General features: G+C 36.8%; 1 protein-coding gene and 1 long non-coding RNA gene across 5 annotated transcripts in view; one reads left to right on the top strand and one right to left on the bottom strand.

The window, feature by feature from the left end:
• Nucleotides 1–20,953, bottom strand: part of MIB1 (MIB E3 ubiquitin protein ligase 1) — a 77,511-nt gene that overhangs the window by 30,711 nt on the left and 25,847 nt on the right. For all 3 annotated transcript variants that reach the window (XM_071737297.1, XM_071737298.1, XM_071737299.1), the window contains exons 6-12: nucleotides 19,618–19,822; nucleotides 17,870–18,053; nucleotides 17,379–17,523; nucleotides 16,087–16,220; nucleotides 14,995–15,102; nucleotides 13,124–13,321; nucleotides 10,535–10,686 (exon numbers count right to left, since the gene is read on the bottom strand). In XM_071737297.1, the coding sequence (XP_071593398.1) occupies nucleotides 10,535–10,686; nucleotides 13,124–13,321; nucleotides 14,995–15,102; nucleotides 16,087–16,220; nucleotides 17,379–17,523; nucleotides 17,870–18,053; nucleotides 19,618–19,822 (1,126 nt within the window). The remainder of the gene's footprint in view (nucleotides 1–10,534; nucleotides 10,687–13,123; nucleotides 13,322–14,994; nucleotides 15,103–16,086; nucleotides 16,221–17,378; nucleotides 17,524–17,869; nucleotides 18,054–19,617; nucleotides 19,823–20,953) is intronic.
• Nucleotides 235–15,305, top strand: LOC139793117 (uncharacterized). Of its 2 annotated transcripts, XR_011724499.1 has the most exons (3): nucleotides 467–1,311; nucleotides 2,682–7,157; nucleotides 15,291–15,305. It is a non-coding gene; the product is annotated as an uncharacterized lncRNA (long non-coding RNA). The 2 variants fall into 2 exon arrangements; XR_011724498.1 differs by lacking the exon at nucleotides 15,291–15,305 and having other exon boundaries at nucleotides 235–1,311; nucleotides 2,682–6,527.

Below are 20,953 nucleotides of genomic sequence, written 5' to 3'. Positions count from 1 at the left end.
AGATGTAGAGCTGGGGTTAATGACTGGCATGCTGTCGTTACTCGTGTCACTTCTCACTGATCAAGAAGCAGGGTTACACAACCCGCCGTGGCAGCGCAGGGAATTTATTGTTCCCTATCTGCGTGAAGCCCTCGCCCTGCTACTAGCGGTGCTGCCTCCCCCCCCCCCGCCACCTCTTCCTCCACCTCCTCCTCCTCCTCCTCCTCCCCGCAACGTTTCTAAGTATAGTGCCAACCTCATCAGGGTTTACTAGTAGCAGCGCAAGCTCAGTGAAAACCTGGGAAACCTAACTGGAAACACGAGCGAGCGCTTTATTTGGCAGTGCTAAAAAAACCTGGGGGACAAATGGCTGAGGGCGGTGGAAGTGCAGGCTGCACAATCAATAGGCAGAGAGCGGGATAGCGGCTCCATCCGCCGCCGGATCGACAATCGACAGCTGAGAGACTATTTTTTGCAATGGTTGACTAAATATGGTCAGGGAAGAGAGAGGCACAAGAGAGCCTGTTTGCCTGGGAGTGCATGTTTCAAATGCTTAGCTGCCTATAAAGCCGTAACAGTTTTGCTGGTGCCCTCTGAGTGGGAATTACGGTCAGTGTCTTCTGTAGTGTGCGCGGGAGCCCTGACCTCGCTCGCAGACTTGACCTCTGAAGATGGAAAGTATCTTCAACACAGACCTGCCTACAGTTAAGCCTGGAAACACAACCTCAAGCAAGAAAAGATGCAGTGCAATATCTAAGGAGCTAGAAGAAACCAATATTTGCCAGGGGAGGGGGGAGACGATCACGCTTTTTTTTTTGGTGCCTTTTTGGTTTTTTTGTTTTTTTTTTTTTTGGAAGCGACTCCAAGTTTTGGGGGCTTGGTTATGCTTTTTTTTGTTGTTGTCGGGCTTTTATTTTTCTTCTTGCCTGTCATTGTTTTTTCATCTGACAGTGGGCCAAGTTCACCTTCCCTTGGCTTCCTAGCATCTATCCCCGGAGTCTTAACTCTCAGTCCAGCAGGCATAAGGTATAATTTCTATACAACATCATCCATATTTTAGCATTCCAAGAAAGGCAGCAGGTGCCAATTAGGCACCCGTCTTCATGCCTTCTTTTTTTATTTTTTTTTTCTCTTTAAGTTTTATCTATTTAAGGTGGTGAGGTACTGTAGGCACCGACATTCGCCCCCCCTTGCCTCCCCCTCCCATGTAATGAAGAGCTGATTCAGCGAATAGAGTGAGAGAGCACTCAGGATGAGATGGCTGCTGCTGATGTGTCTCTAGGTCATTACCTCTCTTCCAACTGCAAATGCTGCATGATACTAAGCTTACAGGTAATAGAACATCAGGAGACCTACATTATTCTGCACGTTTAAAGGATGCCTATGACTTTCTGCATGTATAGCTTATTTACCGGAATGTTTTTTTTTTTATTGTTATATTAATCCCTCTACTCTGGGAACAGCTTAATTTTGAGTGTGTTAAAGTACCAAGCATTTGTAGTGTAAAGAGCAGGTTGAAAGAGAACAACATTACCCCAAATTTCATAGCAAAAAAAAAAAAAACAAAAAAAAAAACCAAAAAAAACCAACCCAACTTGCTTGGTAGGCAGATTTCTTTTCAAAGAACATAACCTCAAAAAATTGCAATGCCATGACTGTTCATTTCAGTGAAATATATTCTTATATTCCTATGCACAACTAAAAAAAATACCAACTTAGGAAAGAAAATCTAATAAACAGTGTGGCAGTGCAATGCTGAGTTCTCAAAGAGGTCTAAGGAAAATTTTCAAGGTGCTTTATCTCAGATGAACATGAAAACAACCTACTTAGAAACTAGAATGTGACTGCTGTGATTCTAATGCTGCATTGCTGTTTCTCCTTGTAGTACTGTGCTAGCTACTGCTACACGCTGATTTGCTCTCTATCAGCTGCACTAGGTTTTTGTCATGAGCTGCAGAAATTTGTACTTCCTCTGCTCTCAGCCTTCCTTGCAACTATTACATTTACTAATTGTTAAGCTTATTTCAAATTTACCTTCTAATTGCTCTAAAGACAAAGCTTACTCTTTACTGTAACCCAAATCCACTCCCAAAATACAAATTAAGCAACCATAAGCTGTATCTGGCAGTCCCTTAGAAGTCAAACCCGTACTGTACATCAAATATTTAATTACCACTCCAAACCAACGCGCAGAGAGTCTGACAAAACAGGGTTAAACTTGGGGTTTGTCTTTCTGAGGGCTTTTTTTAATTATTTTTAGTTGTCGAGTATTTCAAGTGCGGACAAGGTTTTGACAGAAGCAGGTGAGTGCCAATTAAAAAAAAAAAAACAAAACAAAAATGAGAAAAGCTGCTTGCAGAAGCGTTGAATAAGTATTAGCTTTCACATGTGACCTTCGGCCTAACAATCCAAATCCTGTCACAGCAGCGAGAGGTTGTTTTCTTAGTTCAATGTCATCATCTTTATGATAAGCAGGATCACCAGTGGCATGTGCTGTTATTTTGGTTTTGGGGTTTTCTTTGTTTTGTTTGTTTTTTTTAAATCACTCTGAACTACAGTGGAAATAAGTATAGAACTGCAAAGAGTTTGCAGAATAGCAGATTTGATGCAAAAAGTATGCAAGTGGGACTGGGGATGCTAGGAAAAGTAGTTTATAAAGGTTATAGCTGCCGTAATAAGACAAATCTATACTTTTCTTTAAGACACCAGGTGCAAACTGTATGCCAGCACGGATATCTGCTAGAAGACCTGGGAGGGAGATGAAGTTTTTACTTTGGAATACAACTACGAATTCCAAGAAAACACATTGCAAAACTACCAGAGATTCAACTCTACGGCCAAGAGTGGTCCCTCAGAACAAAGAGCAAGAGGCTCTAAAAATCTGGAAAAGCACTTCCAATGTCCAGGCCACACCAGAACAATGAACTAGAACTGGTTTGTAAGCTGCTGTGCAGGTAAATTGCATTGCAAAGTTCAGTTAGAATAAGCAGTTTATTTTCTACCATTAGTTAATCATAACACTGTTCTTCCAAAGAACCATCGGCCTGAGTTTTCACTATTGACAGCAAAGGAAAGCAGCAAAATACTTTTAAGGTTCATCTGCCAGGTAGACAAGCAACTCTCTGTGTACCTGCTAAGAGTACATACTTCTTTATGTACCCATATGAACATACAATGCTATGGAATGTAAAGAAGTATGTATTTTTGGAAGGCACTGAACAACCCGTAAGAGGAAACTAAACAGCTGTTGGAAGAAACAGGTTTCCCTCTTGTCTGAATGACATGCATGTGACAAATTAACTTCCTAAGGGTCAGCTGGTATTGCCAAAATAACTCCTACTTGTTAGTAACAAATCACAAAACATTAAATCAAGTGACTGTAAAAGTGGGTAGGAAGAATTGTTAACAGCTGACAAGCAGAATATTAGTTGTAAACAAAGAATTCCAAACACTGGCTGGAAATGAACCCTTAAGACTGCAGCATAGCTGCAAAATTTATCATTCCAGTTCTCCTCAGTTAAATACATCCTAAAATAACCTTAAAAGCCTGATTATCAAAATACATCTCATTAAAAACAAGCCATTGTTCTATTAATCACAGCCATTTCTGTGAGACTTAGCTGGCTGTATTTAAATGTACAACTAGCATAGAATAATCTACAAGTTGCAACTAAGATAAAGCTAAGAAATTAAGGCTGAGATTTAGAGAAAAGGAGGGCCAAAATAATTGAGTATGATAAATTCTACAGTTTAATATACGAGACTTAAGTTAGAATTTTCTCTAAATCAGCACTTATTATGCTCACTGAGCTTTTTGATACAAAGTGCAGTGTCAGGTTCATGCACAGAAAGTGACAATACAGAGATTTCTAGGCCACAGCCACTAGTCAGCGGATTAAAGCTATTGACAGATTCCTAAATGAAAACACAAATGACAGCTATAACCTAGAAGGTAAGTTATCTTAAATACTCCTTTCAAATAAGCTCAGTTTATTTAAAATCCAAATTTGAGAAAATTTGTTACGTAAATATGACTTTGTCACATCCAGAAAATTTTAAGAATTGCATAAATAGTTTTGCAACAGTTTCAGGTTCTGAAAGCTGTATTAATTAAAACATATTAGTGCATAGTATCCCTAAGTAAAGACACTCAATATCAAACTCAGGAAGAAGGAAAAATAGGAGGAAAGACCTTCAGGCTCATCAATCCAGCCTGTTCTACTCAAAGCAGCAGCTTTGTAAAAGCCGTTATTAAATATAACACGTCCATGATAAGTAGAAACATTAGACTCAGATTAAAGATTTTAATTGGACCTCTGTGCTTACTAAAATGTTGGAGATTTAAGAGCAAAAAAAAAAAAAAAAAGGAAAAGCACCATTTTTAGATGGAGAATCTTATTCTTAAATACTCAGGTAATTCTCAAATAGCTTATACTATATATAGCCTGCTATTTTCATTAGCTGAAAATACAGAACAACATATATAGAAGAAGAAACATTATCTTGTGAAAATAATTTTCTCAAGTAAAATACTAATATTTGTTTTAAAGCTATTTCTCTTACAAGCAGATTATTTTGGCATGAAGACTGCAGTATCTTCACAGCTAAATTAAAACCTGGTTTACAGTGGGAAACGAATCAAATTTAGTAGCTTTTCTAATTGAAATGATGCTGCTGAAACTTGAGCACTTACAGAATCAATTTGGTATTACCAACAGCTTTACAGAGGGGTTAACTGCTAAGCATTTACTTATTTTCCTGAAGAGTTCCTGTCCCTACCACCAACTCATTTGGCTTTCACTATACAATGGGACCAACTTTTTAACAACTTTGTTTGAATGGGTTTTAGTAACAATTCCTGGTGTTGTGCTCTTTCTTGTCTTCTTAGTATAACATTGCAAAGCTATTCCGAAACAAAATGACAGTTCGGAGTGATACAAAAGTTAAAATTATACGTTGACATTGCTTCCTGCTAGTTCATGTTAGCATATCTCTAAGAATACATATCCAGTCACTCTGAAATGTCACATCCATCACTTAGATCAGCTGTTCAATTTTAACTGAGCACACGTTGAACTTTGGGCATCTGCTGACACAGTTGTAACTCAAACATTTCAACTGTGTGACTGACAGGGATAACAGATGCTGACATTATCAAATGCTACACAGCTTTTTTTCCACGGACGTTTTTTGTCCCGATATGGCCAGTACCATGAAACTGTATTGCCATCCAAAAGTGCACTTGAGCAGCTGTATCTGTAGAACAGTTCCTGTATAACTGGTAAAAATAGAAACTAATTTTATAGCCATCTTTAATGCTCAAGTCCAAGCGACACACCTGCTATGTTTCTATTAGGATACATAGTGTTTGGAATATATTTACATAAATCTTCTCACCAGCATCAGACTGTGTGACAAACAGATGTAGACTGTACACTTGACATACTCATTACTAGTCAATGGCTTGAACTAAGGTTGCCCCCTACTTCCCACTGCAGTTAAAGCTAAAAAAGAAATTCAACGTAAAACAAAAATGCTACGTGAGCATGCACAAATGTATTTAGGACCTTAATTTAAAAGAGACTGGATGCAACCCCACATAACTCTTTAAAAGGTGTATTTTTTTGGCATTAAGCATTTTTACATATATAATCGGGTTAAAAAAAAATTAAAATCTATCCTGCTATATTATACAATCATTGCTAAAAAGTTAATACTAACCAGAGATACAGTAATGGAATTTAAAGCACTTGACATTTATACTCGTGCTAACCAGCATTACAGCATTAAAGCAGCTGCAAAAGCATTGCCTGCCAGAAAATGAATGAAGGGGGAGGGCAAGGGGGGGGAACTGAAACCTTCTTGGAAGTGAAGTTTAACATAAAAAGGCAAGGAAGCTCTGCAGGAGTACAAATTGTAACACTACACTTTCCAGGCACTACTCTAGAATTCCATTATTGCAGACATGAAGAGGTTAAAACTGTAACTATAATTTGAGACTTGTCCAAAGAGCCTCTAAGAAATACTGGAGGAAGGAACAAACCAGGGCACAGTACACAGGCCTTTCGGGTACACAGTCTTCCATTTTGCCATCCCCAAATTAGTGAAGCAATGTGATTTTGCACTGACGTGAAACAAAACAAAACAGAGGAAAGCCACACGCTCTTTGTGAACTCTTCATGTACTTAAAAATACTGAATGATAATCTTCCTTCACTCCAATGCTTTGCTAAAGCTGGTAAAATGGAACCAAATCACCTCTTCAATGGATTTGGTCCCCTTCAACCAGCTGTAGCTATGCATTGATCACTGCAGGATTTCTTGTGTTTTTGAAACTGGACACTAAGTCTGCTCAGAGTAATTACACAGTTCTCTCTGCAGTTGAGCTCAATTATTCTAAGCAGTTTGAAGATAGAATGCAACTAATTTCAAGACTGTATTAATAAAGAGATGCTGGCGTTTAATATTCTGTCCATCTTCAGTGAAAATTCATCTCTTTTCACATTTATAAAGACAGGTTAAAATTTAAATAAATATATTTTGCAGTGATGTACTGTCTGTTGTATTTTTCCTCAAGTCTGCTGCCCATTGTAACAGAACTGACCAAAAAAAACAACTGATCTAAAGGAAGCAATTATGAACAATATCAGCAATGGAGGTAAAGTCTGCTTTCTGGGGCACCGCTCTTCTGTGTCATTATTAAACCCCATGACCCCATCACCACTCTTTTTTTTTTTTTTCATTGCACAAGGGAAGAAACTCCACATGATAGGAAACTGTAATTGCCATCTTGCACATGCTGGGCGTATTATTTACTATTTAAAGATAATAAATTTGCCACTGACCTCAACAGCAACAGTCTAATCTGCTATCTAATTATAGGTCTGCTCAGGGAGATTATTTTCTCTCTCCAAATCAACTTGAACAAAAGTCTTCTTTTCAAAGCATTTTCTGACATAATACTTTAATGAGAGGTTTTAGGAGCATGCATTTTTTTGCACTCAGCTTCACAGCCTACATTTAGTGTCAGGACTGCAAATATGAAAGCAAAAAAAATTATTTCACTGTCTTAGAATGTAACTGTACAACTCTCTGATTACCTCACAACTTGTCTCTGTCAGGACCTCCATGACAATACAGCACAAAAGTCCCTGAGATGCTCATTAACATCAAGTGCAGGTAAGAACCCCCACCTTCTCAAATATATTGCCAAAAACGGTTAAAAATTCTACTGCCAACCAGTTAAAACCATCTGCAAGTCTAAAACCAGAGAGATCTAAGTAAAACAATCATGGGGAAAAAGTGCAATTCCATTTTAAACCACAACCTCCTACTTGCTAGTTTAGGAACGTGAAGATTATATACTCCTTGCTACTGGCCAGCAATACATGAAATCTGGGTCTTACTCCCATGTTTTAAATATTTGATTTGAAGTCCAGCAGAATTTATCACTCTGAAGAACTAAGTCATATGCATGTGCAAAGTTGGGTCAGCTGTAAAAGCAGCCTCTGTGTAAGATGCTAGCTGCAGTGTGAATAAAGCTCTCTTCACAAGATACAATGCAAATTTGAAACTAACTGGGGCAACGGATATAAAATACGCCCACACTTCACAGTCACATCTTCAGCTCAAAAATCTGAAGTCACAGGTATACGAATAGATCAAACATAACCACGAGTTGATAACACGGAAAAAATAACCAATCTGTGCAGTATTTTCAAATTGTACTCTCTTTTTTTGTCTGAAAAATCTCATTAACACCGAGAAGGGAAGGTCTGCCAAGCTTTGAGGTTCACAGCACTTTGAAAGAAGTCCAAAATACATGCAAAATAATACGACTGGCTCAGTTAAAAATCAAGAACAAGAAGCTACGTATTAAAAAAAATCTTGACTTCCCTGCACTTCATTTCGAATTTATTTTTAGCTCAATCTCCCATGAACAGTTTAAAGCTACATACAGTAGAAACTGAGAAATGTCCAATATACATTTCAACATTACACATCAGGAGGAAAACCGAAAGTTCTATTTCTATACCAACTCACAAGGTATGAACAGAAGCTAACCAGTAAAAGGAAAAGCATTCCACTAATAATAGAATGGTGTCCAAAACACACTAAACCTTGATTTCTGGAAAACACTGCCAAACTTCCATGGAAGATTAAGTGTTGAGAAATATCCGAGCTATTTGACATAAATTGCTATATTTCTTATAATATTTAGGTAATATGTTTAATGTATAAGGATTAACTTTCATATGAAAAATCAAAACCTTCCAAATGTTTTGCTCAGCAAACTTTGTGTGGGTTTTATTCAGGTTTTTTTGTTTAATTGTTTTTTAGTTGTTCTTTCATTTTTTGTTTATTTCTTGAAGATCTATCTCCCTACTTTTAGTAATGGGAACAAAATTACTTTTAGCAAAATTCAAGCAATTTTGCACTGCAAATGAAATTGCTTCCAACTACCTACCTGATATAAATTTAAAAAAATTCTATAGAAATCTGGTCCACTTTACTGTGGTGTTCATGCACTTAACACATCCAATGATTTTATCATCAGTAACTATAAAGATGGATGTGAACTTCAACAAGGCTTGCATACATAGTATGTTATTTTTATAGATGTAGATATATACACCCACATGCATACATACTTATATACATATCTGAATATATGTTTAACTTTTATGAAATAGCATTTCTTTATATGTTTATATACTTGACCCTAAGGGAATTTACTGCACTGTATTTCATACAGGGCACCATAGACTGAAAACACAAGAACTGCATTTTAGGGGCATAAGGAAAGCTCAGATTAGGAAAGACAGGTCCTTAAGTAAGGTTTCAAGCAGAACATAATAGGTGCTTCTTGTGACCCCTACCAGCTACAAGCTAAAGTTCAGGGGGGTTATTTTTAACAGTGATTTAAATAGCTTGTGCTAGAGCAGTTACTGATTAGCAGTATCAATTGTTCTGGATCAGTATAGGAAAACAAAGTGGCAAATGTAAAACCTTTGCTTTTATTGAGAAAGAGGGCAGTGGTAGACCCACAGAATCAACAACGAAATAAAAAACTTAAATAAAATCTTGAAAGGAATAAAACTTAACTCCTAAATTAATCCAATTATGATAATGATTTTTGGTCAAACAACAACAAGTTAAAACCCCAAAATAAACCAGTTTTGAAGATTTTATTTTCATTAACTTCTTCCTAAGCTGATGTGCAAAACACCTAATGCTGTGATCATCTGAAGATACTACTTCTGTGTTGGAGACAAAATTCTCTCTTTTTATGTGCTTCAGAAGTGCTCAGATAAAGCTGCAGTCAAAAAAGGTAGATATCTAACAGCTTTAGACATCTGTTTTAGATGCAAGTGAAAACCCATGTATGAGGGACCTGCATGGGGTTCAAAAATCACTAATACTGGAAATATTTACCTTTTCTTCCAGTAAGAGGTTTTGTAAAGGGGAAAGGACTCTGGGGGAAAAAACTGCACTATTCCTCACATTCTGCCAACCATTAAACTTACCCAGACTGATCTACAATTTTCATCCCTCCACCAAAGAAAAAGCCTGCAGCTCCCAAAACATTCACCCACAGAAAAATCCTCAGCATCCCTATAAAGAGGTTTTTTTCCACACACTTTCTCGGCATCTCACAGAAGCCGTAGGCAACCATCACAGAACAAAAAAATATCAAAAAAAACCCCATCTTAGTAACAGAAGTTAGGAAACAGTCCTCCTGGCTCATGCTGTTATGTAAATAATGGAGAATTTTCATTAAGTGAACAAATTACCAAGTGAGACTTGAAATTATAGTCCCCTGATGTCAAAAATAAGATTGGTTCACTAGGTCCTTGACATGTTCTTATAGCCCTTTTATAGCCACTGTAAAAAAATAAACTTATTTATCATCCCTGTAATACTTCCAAGCCTCTGCTTTCACTTGGTGAAGTGTGATTCTATTCCACACACATATATAAATGCTCATGTTCATTTTTTAATTCTCACCTTTGTTCTAAGACACTAACCCAGATTTTGTTCCCAGACACTGATATACAGCCTTATTTGTCCAATTTCACTCAAGTGAGAAGTAGCAGAATTTAGTAAGCAAGTAAACACATTTTTATTTCATGTAAACTACACCAAATTCTCCACCACCTGATTAACATAGTGAAATCTTGCTATACTGACAACTCTGAATAATACCATTTATCCACACTGCTACAAGCAGCCATCAATGCAGCAAGTTTTCATTAAGTTCTATCTATGCAAGTAACTTACTTATTGAAAAATTTATAGGCAAAATTTTACAGCCACCACATTTTCCAGGTACTTGGGAGTTACCTGCATAGGGCATTAAACTGGGCAGACTAGTACCTTTGTTCAAATAACGTCTTCTCAAGTACTAACAAGATGCATATCTAAGCAACATAAAAATGTAGGAAATAATTGCATGCAGTTTTAAGGATAATTTTAAAGAATATGATAATTCTGCCTTTCCATGTACTTGTCTTGCTTTTACAATTGGCAAAATAGTATTTAAAAAAAAAATTTACCTAGGGTTTCCTCGTAGTGCAGCATGGTGAAGAGCATTGAACCCATTGTTGTTGGTGATGGTAACATCTGCTCCAGCTTCTAACAACACAGCAAGGATGTCATCACGCTTCTTACTTATTGCATCATGAAGTGGAGTGTCACCTTCAGAATCCTAAAATGAACAACTTACATCAATATTTACATGCATACACATAAAAGAAAAAAAGATGCTTAAATATCATTAGGAAAACAGACTACATGAACACAAAACAGCTCTTCAGACTTTTAAGTGTTGGTATACTTCAGAGTTGAAAAAAAAGATACTTTCTGATACTGTTCCTGGTTTTGCAACCCTTCAGTGAGGTATCCTACCCAGGACTTCAGTCTTCGACTGTTGTGCTACCTGAACTCAAGAATGCCTTGCATTTGGTAATACAAAAGACATTGGTGTTGACATCAACTTTTCCATGCCTCACATCCAGAATGAGCTGATGCCTAAATTACAGCTTCTTAGTAACAGGACAGCAAGAAAAACTAATGCAACAGAGAGGGAACTAGCCAGGCAGAGGGAAGACAGGGAATTTTTAATGATGAAGGCTAGGATTGAGCCAGCAATTAACTATATGAAAGACAACACCAAAAAGACAGTGTAAGGAAATAAGACCACAAGGAAATCAAATAAAATGCAGTCCAAGAAATAAATTTAGGCACAACTGTTGCTTTAACTGAAGCAGATCAGTTTCCATGAAGCACAGGCCAATGTCATAAGCAATATTAAGCTTTTAAACTTGTTCTGGCTAATACCAGGTTACATTACACAAGATACATGACAGTATTTTGGTACATAATTGAACAGGCAAAAAAAAAAAAGTCTTTTTAGGTTGTTGATTTATTTTTCAGAGATCCCAAATAAGGGAAAAACACTTTTTATTCCTAGAAACACTTTGTCCATTACTTATTCAAGGACGCAAATGGTTGAGCTAAAAAGGAATGTCCTAGACCAACAGTAAGAAAACACAACCATTTAAGCTTATGTGCTACTTTATAGGCAAACTTTCTAGATTTATGCTTCCAGTAAAATTCTAAGACCATATAAGTCAGGAAGTCTTTTGTCACTGACACTGACTCAGCTGCAAACTTGCTAACACAGGAATTGAATGTTTTATAGCAATACTAATACAAAACCGGATCTTATAATAAAGATCTTTACAGTGAAAATAAAAAATTGCCAAACAAGAAGTGCCAGAATATGTAAACACTTCACTAGTGTGAACCATTTTTTTCAGAACTAAACAACATATTTTTCATTTGCTTTAAATTACCATATTTACTGTTTACAGACTCACATATGTTTCTGTTTATACAGTGAAATGGCTTAAATATTAGAGTGCTGGCCAGCTAAATTCCAGTCATGCCTCAGTCTGACTCCCCTGAGGTCTCACATCCACCAAATCAATGGCCAGCTCACATTTGCCCATCAGAGTTCCTCAGCATGTACAAAGGATCTGAGAGTTCACTATTTTCAATAACAACTGTGTTTTCCAGATGGAGTTTCATAGCACCATTCTACTGAATTTCTCAATCCAAACAGACTTGTATAATTTTGACACACATCCCTTTCAGCTATCCATAAATATATCATACATCATTATATGATACACAGTCACCTTTTACTGGGCTTAACAGAGTCATTATATCTACTGTTTAAACAAAAACTACCAAGGGTCTGGATGGATATTAGCTGCCTGATAGCTCAATCTCAGCAAGATTAAGACAGTACCCATAAAGACAGGTGGAAACAGATAAATAAACAATCACTATATTCACTGCTTTCAAGAAAGTTTGCTCCTCTTTTTTCTGTGGATAAATAATTTTAAAAATTTACTGATGTTGACACGGCAAAACAAGAAGGTAAATGTGTTATTATTACATATCTTGATTTACTCAGGACATTAAAACTTTTTCTTTCTGTTGCAAATCTTTTCAAACTTACCCATTCTGCTTTGTTTTACTAATGCACTGCATGCAGCTGCATTCAGCTCATGCAGAATGTAGATGCCCACTTGTTTAATAGCAAGTTTTTACCCTACCTCCTCAATAGGAGACTGGACTCATATGTCACAGCTTCTGTAATTTCACAAGGAGTTTGAAGTTCTATGCAAGAGGGCTTTCTAGATAAAAGGCTGAACATTTTTAAAAGACAATCTGGCTTTTAATAATTTTCTTTTAACACAGCATTACACAGTATCATCAGCCAAAAAATGCATAAATGTGCCTTGTAAAAGGAGCAAACAGGTGTGGATTCAATACTGGAAGAATTAACCTGGAGAAAAAATTAACACTTAGGGTACCTACAGTCTGTGAAAATACCAATTAACATCAACTAGCTAGAAAAAAAAATCAGGTGCCCATCTAGCTGTCAAGAAAACAAACAGATTTAATAGCATTTTTATTACACCTGATCACATGCTGAGGTAGAGGCTGGGACAGATAACTTCATGAGGTCCACTACTTTCCATCTTATTTTCCATTACTCTTCTACCACCTACACACAGAGAATCATAAAAATCAGGAGCTAAGAAGTGCATCTATATTAATGTTTACTTTACCTGGAGACTAGGATGGCAGCCAAAATCCAGTAAGGTCTTCACAACTTGCAGATGACCTTTGTTGACAGCAATATGAAGGGGAGTCTGCCTACGTTTGTTGCGAGCATTCAAATCCGCGCTGCCTCGGTGTAAAACCTCTATCACAGCACCCTCATCACCAAAGGCTGCATGATGGACAGCCCTGTCTCCATCTTTGTCCTAAAGCAGAACAATTAGAATCAGTATATTCCACCTTTTGCATTTAAACAGGTTAGTTTAAACTGGACAATTGTGCATATTTCTGTAAAGGAAAGAAAAATTAAATAATCGTGATGCCATTCCAATACCTAAGTAAAACAATTGCTGAGACCACAGCAATAGAGGATGAAGAGTTTGTTCCTATAGAAACACACATATTCTGTGACATACCATGTTCTATACCATATACAGCTATTACCCTGAATCTTTGTGTGATGTGTTCATCAGAAACTTGAACAGATTAATTTGGTATTCTATTACAAAACAACCACTGTTAAAAAAAACCAAAACACACCAACAACCCCCTAGACAAAAGCCAACCCCCAAGACAAAAGCCAACCCCCAAGACACATTACAGTCAATAACCAGAAAGTGTTACAGATTTCAAATCAACAAAATGCTTTGGCTTGGAAGGGATCTTAAAGATCAACTGGTTCCAGCCTCCTGCCACAGGCAGGGACACCTCCCACTCGACCAGGTTGCTCGAAGTCCCACTGCCTTGTTCATACATTTACTACATTTCATTATATGTGCCTATAAACTAAGCTAATAATTTTTTTTTCAAAGGAAATTTTGGATTGATGTTGAAGTTAATTAGAAGTTTGGATTCTATGATGATGATTCACAGCATTAAAGCTCTGATTAAATTCAGTTTGTTTGAGTTGCATCCCAACTGAGAATTAAAGTATGAAAGTCGTACAGTTGTCAGTGTAGGTTATTTTAAAATCCGTATGGCTGAACTGTATTATATAAATTATTAATCAAGTGATTTCAATATTAATGATAACAACTTCCATAAGCTAGTTTCTAACCAATTTTTTGTGCACAGTGGAATATTACTATGTATTTGTAGGATTTGATTTCAACAACAGAAAATACTGAATATTCTAAGGATGTTTATACACTGCAGCAGTGACTGAAAGTGTAAGTACAACCAATTTAGCTATAAAAAACATGAAGCAAGGATTTTTATCCATTACTTTCATGCCACAGACCACAACAGTGCAGTAAATGGACTAAATTTTTGCTGTCTGCATGATGGAATGACTATTCTGTGTTTGCAACATCACTAACTTGCAGGCAGCTAACATTTTAAAACACCTGAAATATATAATAATCCATAATTTAATCATATATGATTGATATTATAACAACAAATGCAATTATATAATTAGCTAAGAATACCATCTCATTTAAATAAATTTAAGTTACATAATGTGGCTTGAAAATTCAAATAAAAACCCCTGAGAATATTTTTAACACTTGTGTTATGATACTTCTGAGGCCTGAGCAAACAGGAACAATTCTACTGCTAGCTGATATCTGGGTGTGTTATTTAGAAGAGATCTTCTACTTCTTGTCTAATTCTTCTAACCCTTCTTTACACCAGACAAGAAAGTATCAATCCACCACTTGGTTAACATGGCAGCTTTGATCCCAAAGTTCAGATGAAAAGCAGTCGAATATGCAACAGTGTCTGTTATGTACTGCAGTGATAGCATGCTACTAAAGTGGACATTTTTTCACTCTCTCTGACTTTTAAAAAGAAAGCTACTCCCATAGAATTGCTGTTTCGGTATGTAGCAAAGTTTAAGACTTAAGAGGCACAGAGTACTTTGAAATATTTAGGTTACCTCTGCTTCTACATCCACATTCTGTTTCAGAAGCAACTTCAGAATGTCAACATGGCCGTTCTGACTAGCAGCTTGCATAGCTGTGTGCCCAGCACACTGTCCATTCACCTGGAAGCATATAAATACTTTGAGATAAGTTTCAAGATACACACACCTATGTGACAGTTTAGCAGTACACACTCAAGTGTACTAGGAAACTTAAACAGCATGCATATCAAAGTGTCAAGGAAATTTTTAGACAACTGCCTTTCTGGCATATACAGATAATCTCTTAGGTCTCTATTTCATTTCTACAGCATCAGCTAGAATGAAGGAAAGAAGCAAGAAAAGGATTTATTTTCAACACTAAGACCTTAACAATACCTGGATTAAAAACTTTCATTTTTGGGCTAGAGTTTGAGAACAGGTCTCCAAATGACACCAGTGGTCTGCTCTACAGAGTATTTAACTTCCTTTTCTAATTTATGACAACAGGAGTCAGTCTGAACAAAATACCATGTTTTGTATAACTCTGAGCTACAAGTTCCTCAGAACTGATGGAGTTTACCTTCTTGCCTGCAAGAATTATTACTGTTGTAGTGAAAAAAATACATTTGGTTGTGATTTTAACACATATTCCCCAAACAAAGCCATATGATTCTAATTTTCTGTTAAGACTTTTCACTCCTAATTGATTAGACAAGCTGGTAAAAGGAATCTGACAAAGAGCACATCAGATTATCTACTTTGTGAATGAAAACAAAACAACAACAAAAAAACCCAACAACAACAAAATCTATCCTCCTTCCTTCTATTCCCTTGAAGACACTTCACTAATTTTGGTTTTTTGCTTCAACTCTGGCAGAGAGGCTGGAAGGTATTTTAAATCATGGCAGATAAGAGAATACAAAACCTCCTCAATGAAAAATTGTGTAAAGTACCATATTCACATAGCCACCAACACATTTCACAGGACAACAAATGGGAGAAGAGTGACTGGAACCAGATGTACTACTTCTACTCAGACATGCTAGTGACTGGCAGGAGTACCTAAAGAAAGCTTCACTTCCTTTACTATTTCAGATGCCCAGAAAACCAAACCAGAACACTCACATCTACATCTGGTCTCTTTAGCAAGTCTTCCACTTTAGCAACATCTCCATTGGCTGCAGCTTTAACCAATTCCTCATTGAGATCTCCAGATTCTTGGGTTTCAAATAGTTTCTTCAATAGCTGGGACAACCTCTCTATTAAAGATAGGATAATTAAGATTATAATTCCAATCAAGAACAGAAAAAAGGCAGCTAAATTTGTCGTGTCTCTAAAAGCATATACATGCTAATACATGAACCACCATGGCAACTGTAAGTTATGATTCAGTTCTGAGTAAGAGCTGCAATCCAATACTCCTTAGGCAGCTCAAACTGTCACATCAGACAACTTGAAAACGGAGTTGATTGAACCATAAATAGCTTGTCTACCACAAAATATAGAAGGGTGAAGATAAGGTAACAATATGAATTTATATACTCATAATAGGACTTCAGTCTTTTAGCTTAACTTCAGGTACATCCTGCCCTCTGGTAACACTAAATCATATTGCTCTTCTAGCTTGTTTTATGGCAACTGTGACTTTGCCTTTATTGCAAAAAACTCACCGTATCTATGCCTCTCTAGGAAAATTTCTAGAAAACTCCATAGGTTTACTGGCATTACAGTGAATATGTGAAAAGGAAAAAAAAACAACTAGCTATGACCAGAAAAGAGTAAAAACATTCTAGTTTAATTGATCTGTGAAACAACCAACAGAATGCAAACCACACTGGATAGTCTTTGTTTTGTTATTAGATGAACAAGAACAGCTTCAATAGAACAGAAATGTAACTATTTACACCCAAAAAATCCCACTGTAATTAGTCAAAGGATGTCTGACTAAATTTTAAGACAGAAATTTTAATGAAAGAATATTATCCTGTGTAACTGCTTGCAACAGATCCCTTACTTAAGCTTGCTATCCCACACCACCTATTGAAGAGTCTGCTTGCTACATTGACACTTTTCTTCAAGCCTTAGTCCCTATGCTAATATAATGTCCCTTTCAATAATTTAAATTTTGAAGTCCTTAGAGCAGACCTCCAAAGACATTCCTGCACTGTGGCCATTTTATTTACCGAAATTTCATCTGGACTTTTTGCACCTTACCAAGATAACAACAACCAACATCTCCACAGTTACTGCAAGCTTTTCTTGTATCTTTGTCAAAAGTATAAAATCAATTAGCCAAACTCTTAACTGTCTGAGTGCTTTAACCTGGCATACAAACTATGTTCTAGTACTTATTAACAGATTTTTAATTAACAAAAATACCTGCCATACATATACTACTGGTTATTCTTCAAACTTACCACCAGAAGCATTACTTATAGCAGATCCTGCTGATGCCACCTTCGAGACAGCTGCTGGATTGTATGTCCAAGATGTCCCACAAACCTCTACCTTTAAGTCACTGTCTGAATAGATCTGCTGGACCCGACCAACTTTACCTAAAGTCTGCATTAAAGAAAAGGTCAATGCAAATAATTCCAAAAATCTATTATTGAGAAATATAAATGCTTGATAATAAAGTTACAAATTTTATGAAGTTCATTGTTTAGTAATAGTCACTAATCACCCTTAGATGATACAACAGTAATAGTCACTAATCACCTTTAGACAATACAACTTCATCAAGCTAAGGAGATTGTTACATCTGAGCGAGTATCACACTGCATTTGATGAAATACTCCTAGAAGATACTCACTTTGACTTTCACAACTTCCAGGTACTATTACCAACTATAACTAGTAATATTATACTACTTTTACAGTTCTATGAATCCAGACATACAACTACTTACTGGAAGCATTGCTTCAGCCCACTCTCCATGACCTCTCTGAAGAAGCTTGATTCGCTCTAAGTCGTAACATACTTGAACAAGGTCACCCACTTGAAACTGAGAGGTACCTCCTTCTGCACCTTGGGCAGCATCTCCACTTCGGACAACGTTGGCTTTCGTGAGCACAGCTGGATTAAATGTCCACCTAGACAATAAACCATTTAAAGTAGATTTAAAACATACAGAGTGAAATATGGTTTAAAATTATCTATTGGATGAGATTCTGCTTGTACACCTACCAACCTCCTGTAATTGCATACTATGGCTTATTTGTTGCTAACCATTTTTTGTCCATAAACTTGTCTGTGGCTCATTAGTTAAATACTGCAGGGTAAGATTCAGAGATGTACATTTGTAAAAGCAGTGAATAAATATCCTACCCAAGGGCAAGCAAAAAGACAGCAATATAATAGTCCTGAAAATACCAACGCCATTCATTCATTCTTCCAGGGAGAGAAGGAGACAAATCTTTTTGAAAGGGGTAAGAACCAAGCTGTCTTACAAAGGATTGGACTGTCAGGAAAAAACAGGGGAAGATCACAGAATTTTGTCCCTTCCCACCTAGGTCAAAATTTGCAACATTTAGTTAGAAAGTGCTTTTCAATTAAATGGATGTCCTAGATATACTTCAATTTTTAACAACTCTATCCCAATTTGTACTATGAATTTTACTAGTTTAGAGGCATTTAGCTGTTTTTGTGCCAAGTTATATTCTAATACACAGCACAATTCTCTCCTTTATGTGCCAGTTAGTCTGGGGCTGATTGTCATTCAGCTACCTGATCTAGTTGAGAACTATCAGATAATCTCTATAAAGAATAAAAAGTCAGGGAGGAAAGAGAGCAGGTAGAGCTCTCCCTGGCTTTGGAAGACACGACTGTCAAAAAAAAAAAAAAACCCAACAAAAAAAGCGCCACCTGCATCCCTTCAGCTTGTCTTAACTGGAAAAGTAGGTTTGGATTGCATTACTTTGCAATATTAAGAAACAGGATCTCAAAGGAAAGCCTGAATGAATAATGCAGTTAATCCTTTCTGGACAAACTGAATAAACCGGTCTCTAGATAGAGCTGAAGCAATATTCCATTCATCATCTACCTTTTAAAGATAAGCCTAATACTTGAAAGCAAGACAACACAAAACCCTGTGGGCCTACCAGCTCAGAACCATCTGTAATGCAGTTCAGACTTCAACTGTGAACTGTTTGCAGGGAGTGGCTTTAGCAAATGCTTCCCCAACACTACCCATTCTCGGTCCACATTCACATAAACTAACATTCCTTTGCATAATACAATGCTAGATATAGATTCTATCAAGGTCACTCAGTATTAGACAAGATCCCCAATGTAACAAGTTTATCACTTGTTCTCTTAACCTATTTTTCTGAAAACCTGCAATGAATTGCTATTACCATCTTTCTTGAAACCACAGGATACTTCGCAATTACTGCTTAAAACACTAGGTTTTGGAAATAAGACCAGAATATAATTTTTTGGACTCAAATTTGGACTCTTCACCAAGTGAGAAAGGCAACATACCTCCTTAGCCCCCTAAAGCATCTTCAAAGGTACATATTGTGGAAGGAATATAAAAATTCTAAAGGAAATCTTAATAGACACAAAAGAACAGAAAGTTTGTTGTCCTGAGTGACCACAAATGCTGAAGAGCAAAGGAAGTCTGAAAGACTCAGTGATGAAGGCTATATAACAAACCTGTTGCCACTTGGATATTGTACTACAATGTCATGATCCTCATCAATGCCACAAACTGTTCCAGTTGTTGTTAAAGTTTCAAACATGCCATCAGTCCACCCTCCATGACCATGCTGCAAAGACTGTACAATTTCCAAATCAAGGTCAATGTTTACAAGGTCACCTATCTGCAGCCCACCAGGGTTTCTGTTACCATTTTGCTCACCTGAAATGGAATAAGAAGAAAACATTTACATAACCACACTGATTTTTCACACGATTTAAAGAACAGAAGTTAATTTCTGAGACTCCCTGTCTCTGCAGCTGTGGTGACCAAAAGGTAAAAAGGAGTGAGCAGGTAAAAAAAGAACTGTGAAGCTTAATTCTTCAGAAAACAGTCCTGATGAGACAGGGAAGTTTATGAAAGGAAGACATACAAAACAACAAAGATTTATAGAAGCCTTATCTGGAAGAAAGGATCTCTAGAAACTACCTGGTCTGTCTGACATCCCACACAAAGCTTAACAATCAGCTGAGGTCAGTTGTGGCTTTGCTTATGTGAGTCCTGAAAACCCTCGAAGGATGGAGGGAGGTTCTACAAGCTCTCCAAGTAATTTTTCAAGTGCTGCAATATAAAGCTCTAGGCATAACAGAAAACGTCTTCAATATCTGCCCTGAACCTCTTGAGCCACTTAATGTGGCCATAAGGTCACTATCATTTGTTCTAATGCCATATGACACTACTGAAATTTTGGTGCCATTATTTTTCATCACCTTTCAAGTAGTTGCAGGTGGCTGGTCAACTTCCTCTTAACTTCTTAACAGACTAAACAAGCCCAGCTCCTCCTCCCTTAGAATCTTAACCACTTTAACAGGCCACCATCACACCTTTTACATTTTCTCAATAATTTGAGCAAAGGAGTGAGGAGATAGATGGACAATGACACAAACAGGACATAGAATTCTATACACAGCTTCATCATCGCTGAAAAGTCAGGGATAATAACTTTTTCTATTCCGTTGACCACCATCCTTCTCCATGAAATTCCACTCATCAATTCCACTATGAAATTTGAAATTATGGTACACTGCTGGCTTGTTCAATTTGGTATTCATTACAGCACCCAGGTCCTCCTCAGCAAGGCTCCCAATTTACATACTACTCTGTATTAATTAGGTCCCTGCTCAAGTTTTTGTTTTGGATTTTTTTGCACTCTACTTCAAATATCACAAAGCTTCAAAAATATCTTTCTAGGATTTAATTCAAGGATATATTTAAATTCAAAGCACGAATGTATATGTGAACTATGTTCAGAAGACAAACGAAAGGGACAGATGTTTTAACAAAGACTAAGAC

Source organism: Heliangelus exortis, chromosome 2 (assembly GCF_036169615.1).
Source record: "Heliangelus exortis chromosome 2, bHelExo1.hap1, whole genome shotgun sequence".
Classification (NCBI taxonomy): Eukaryota; Metazoa; Chordata; class Aves; order Apodiformes; family Trochilidae; genus Heliangelus; species Heliangelus exortis.
This window is presented reverse-complemented; position numbering and strand designations above follow the sequence as displayed.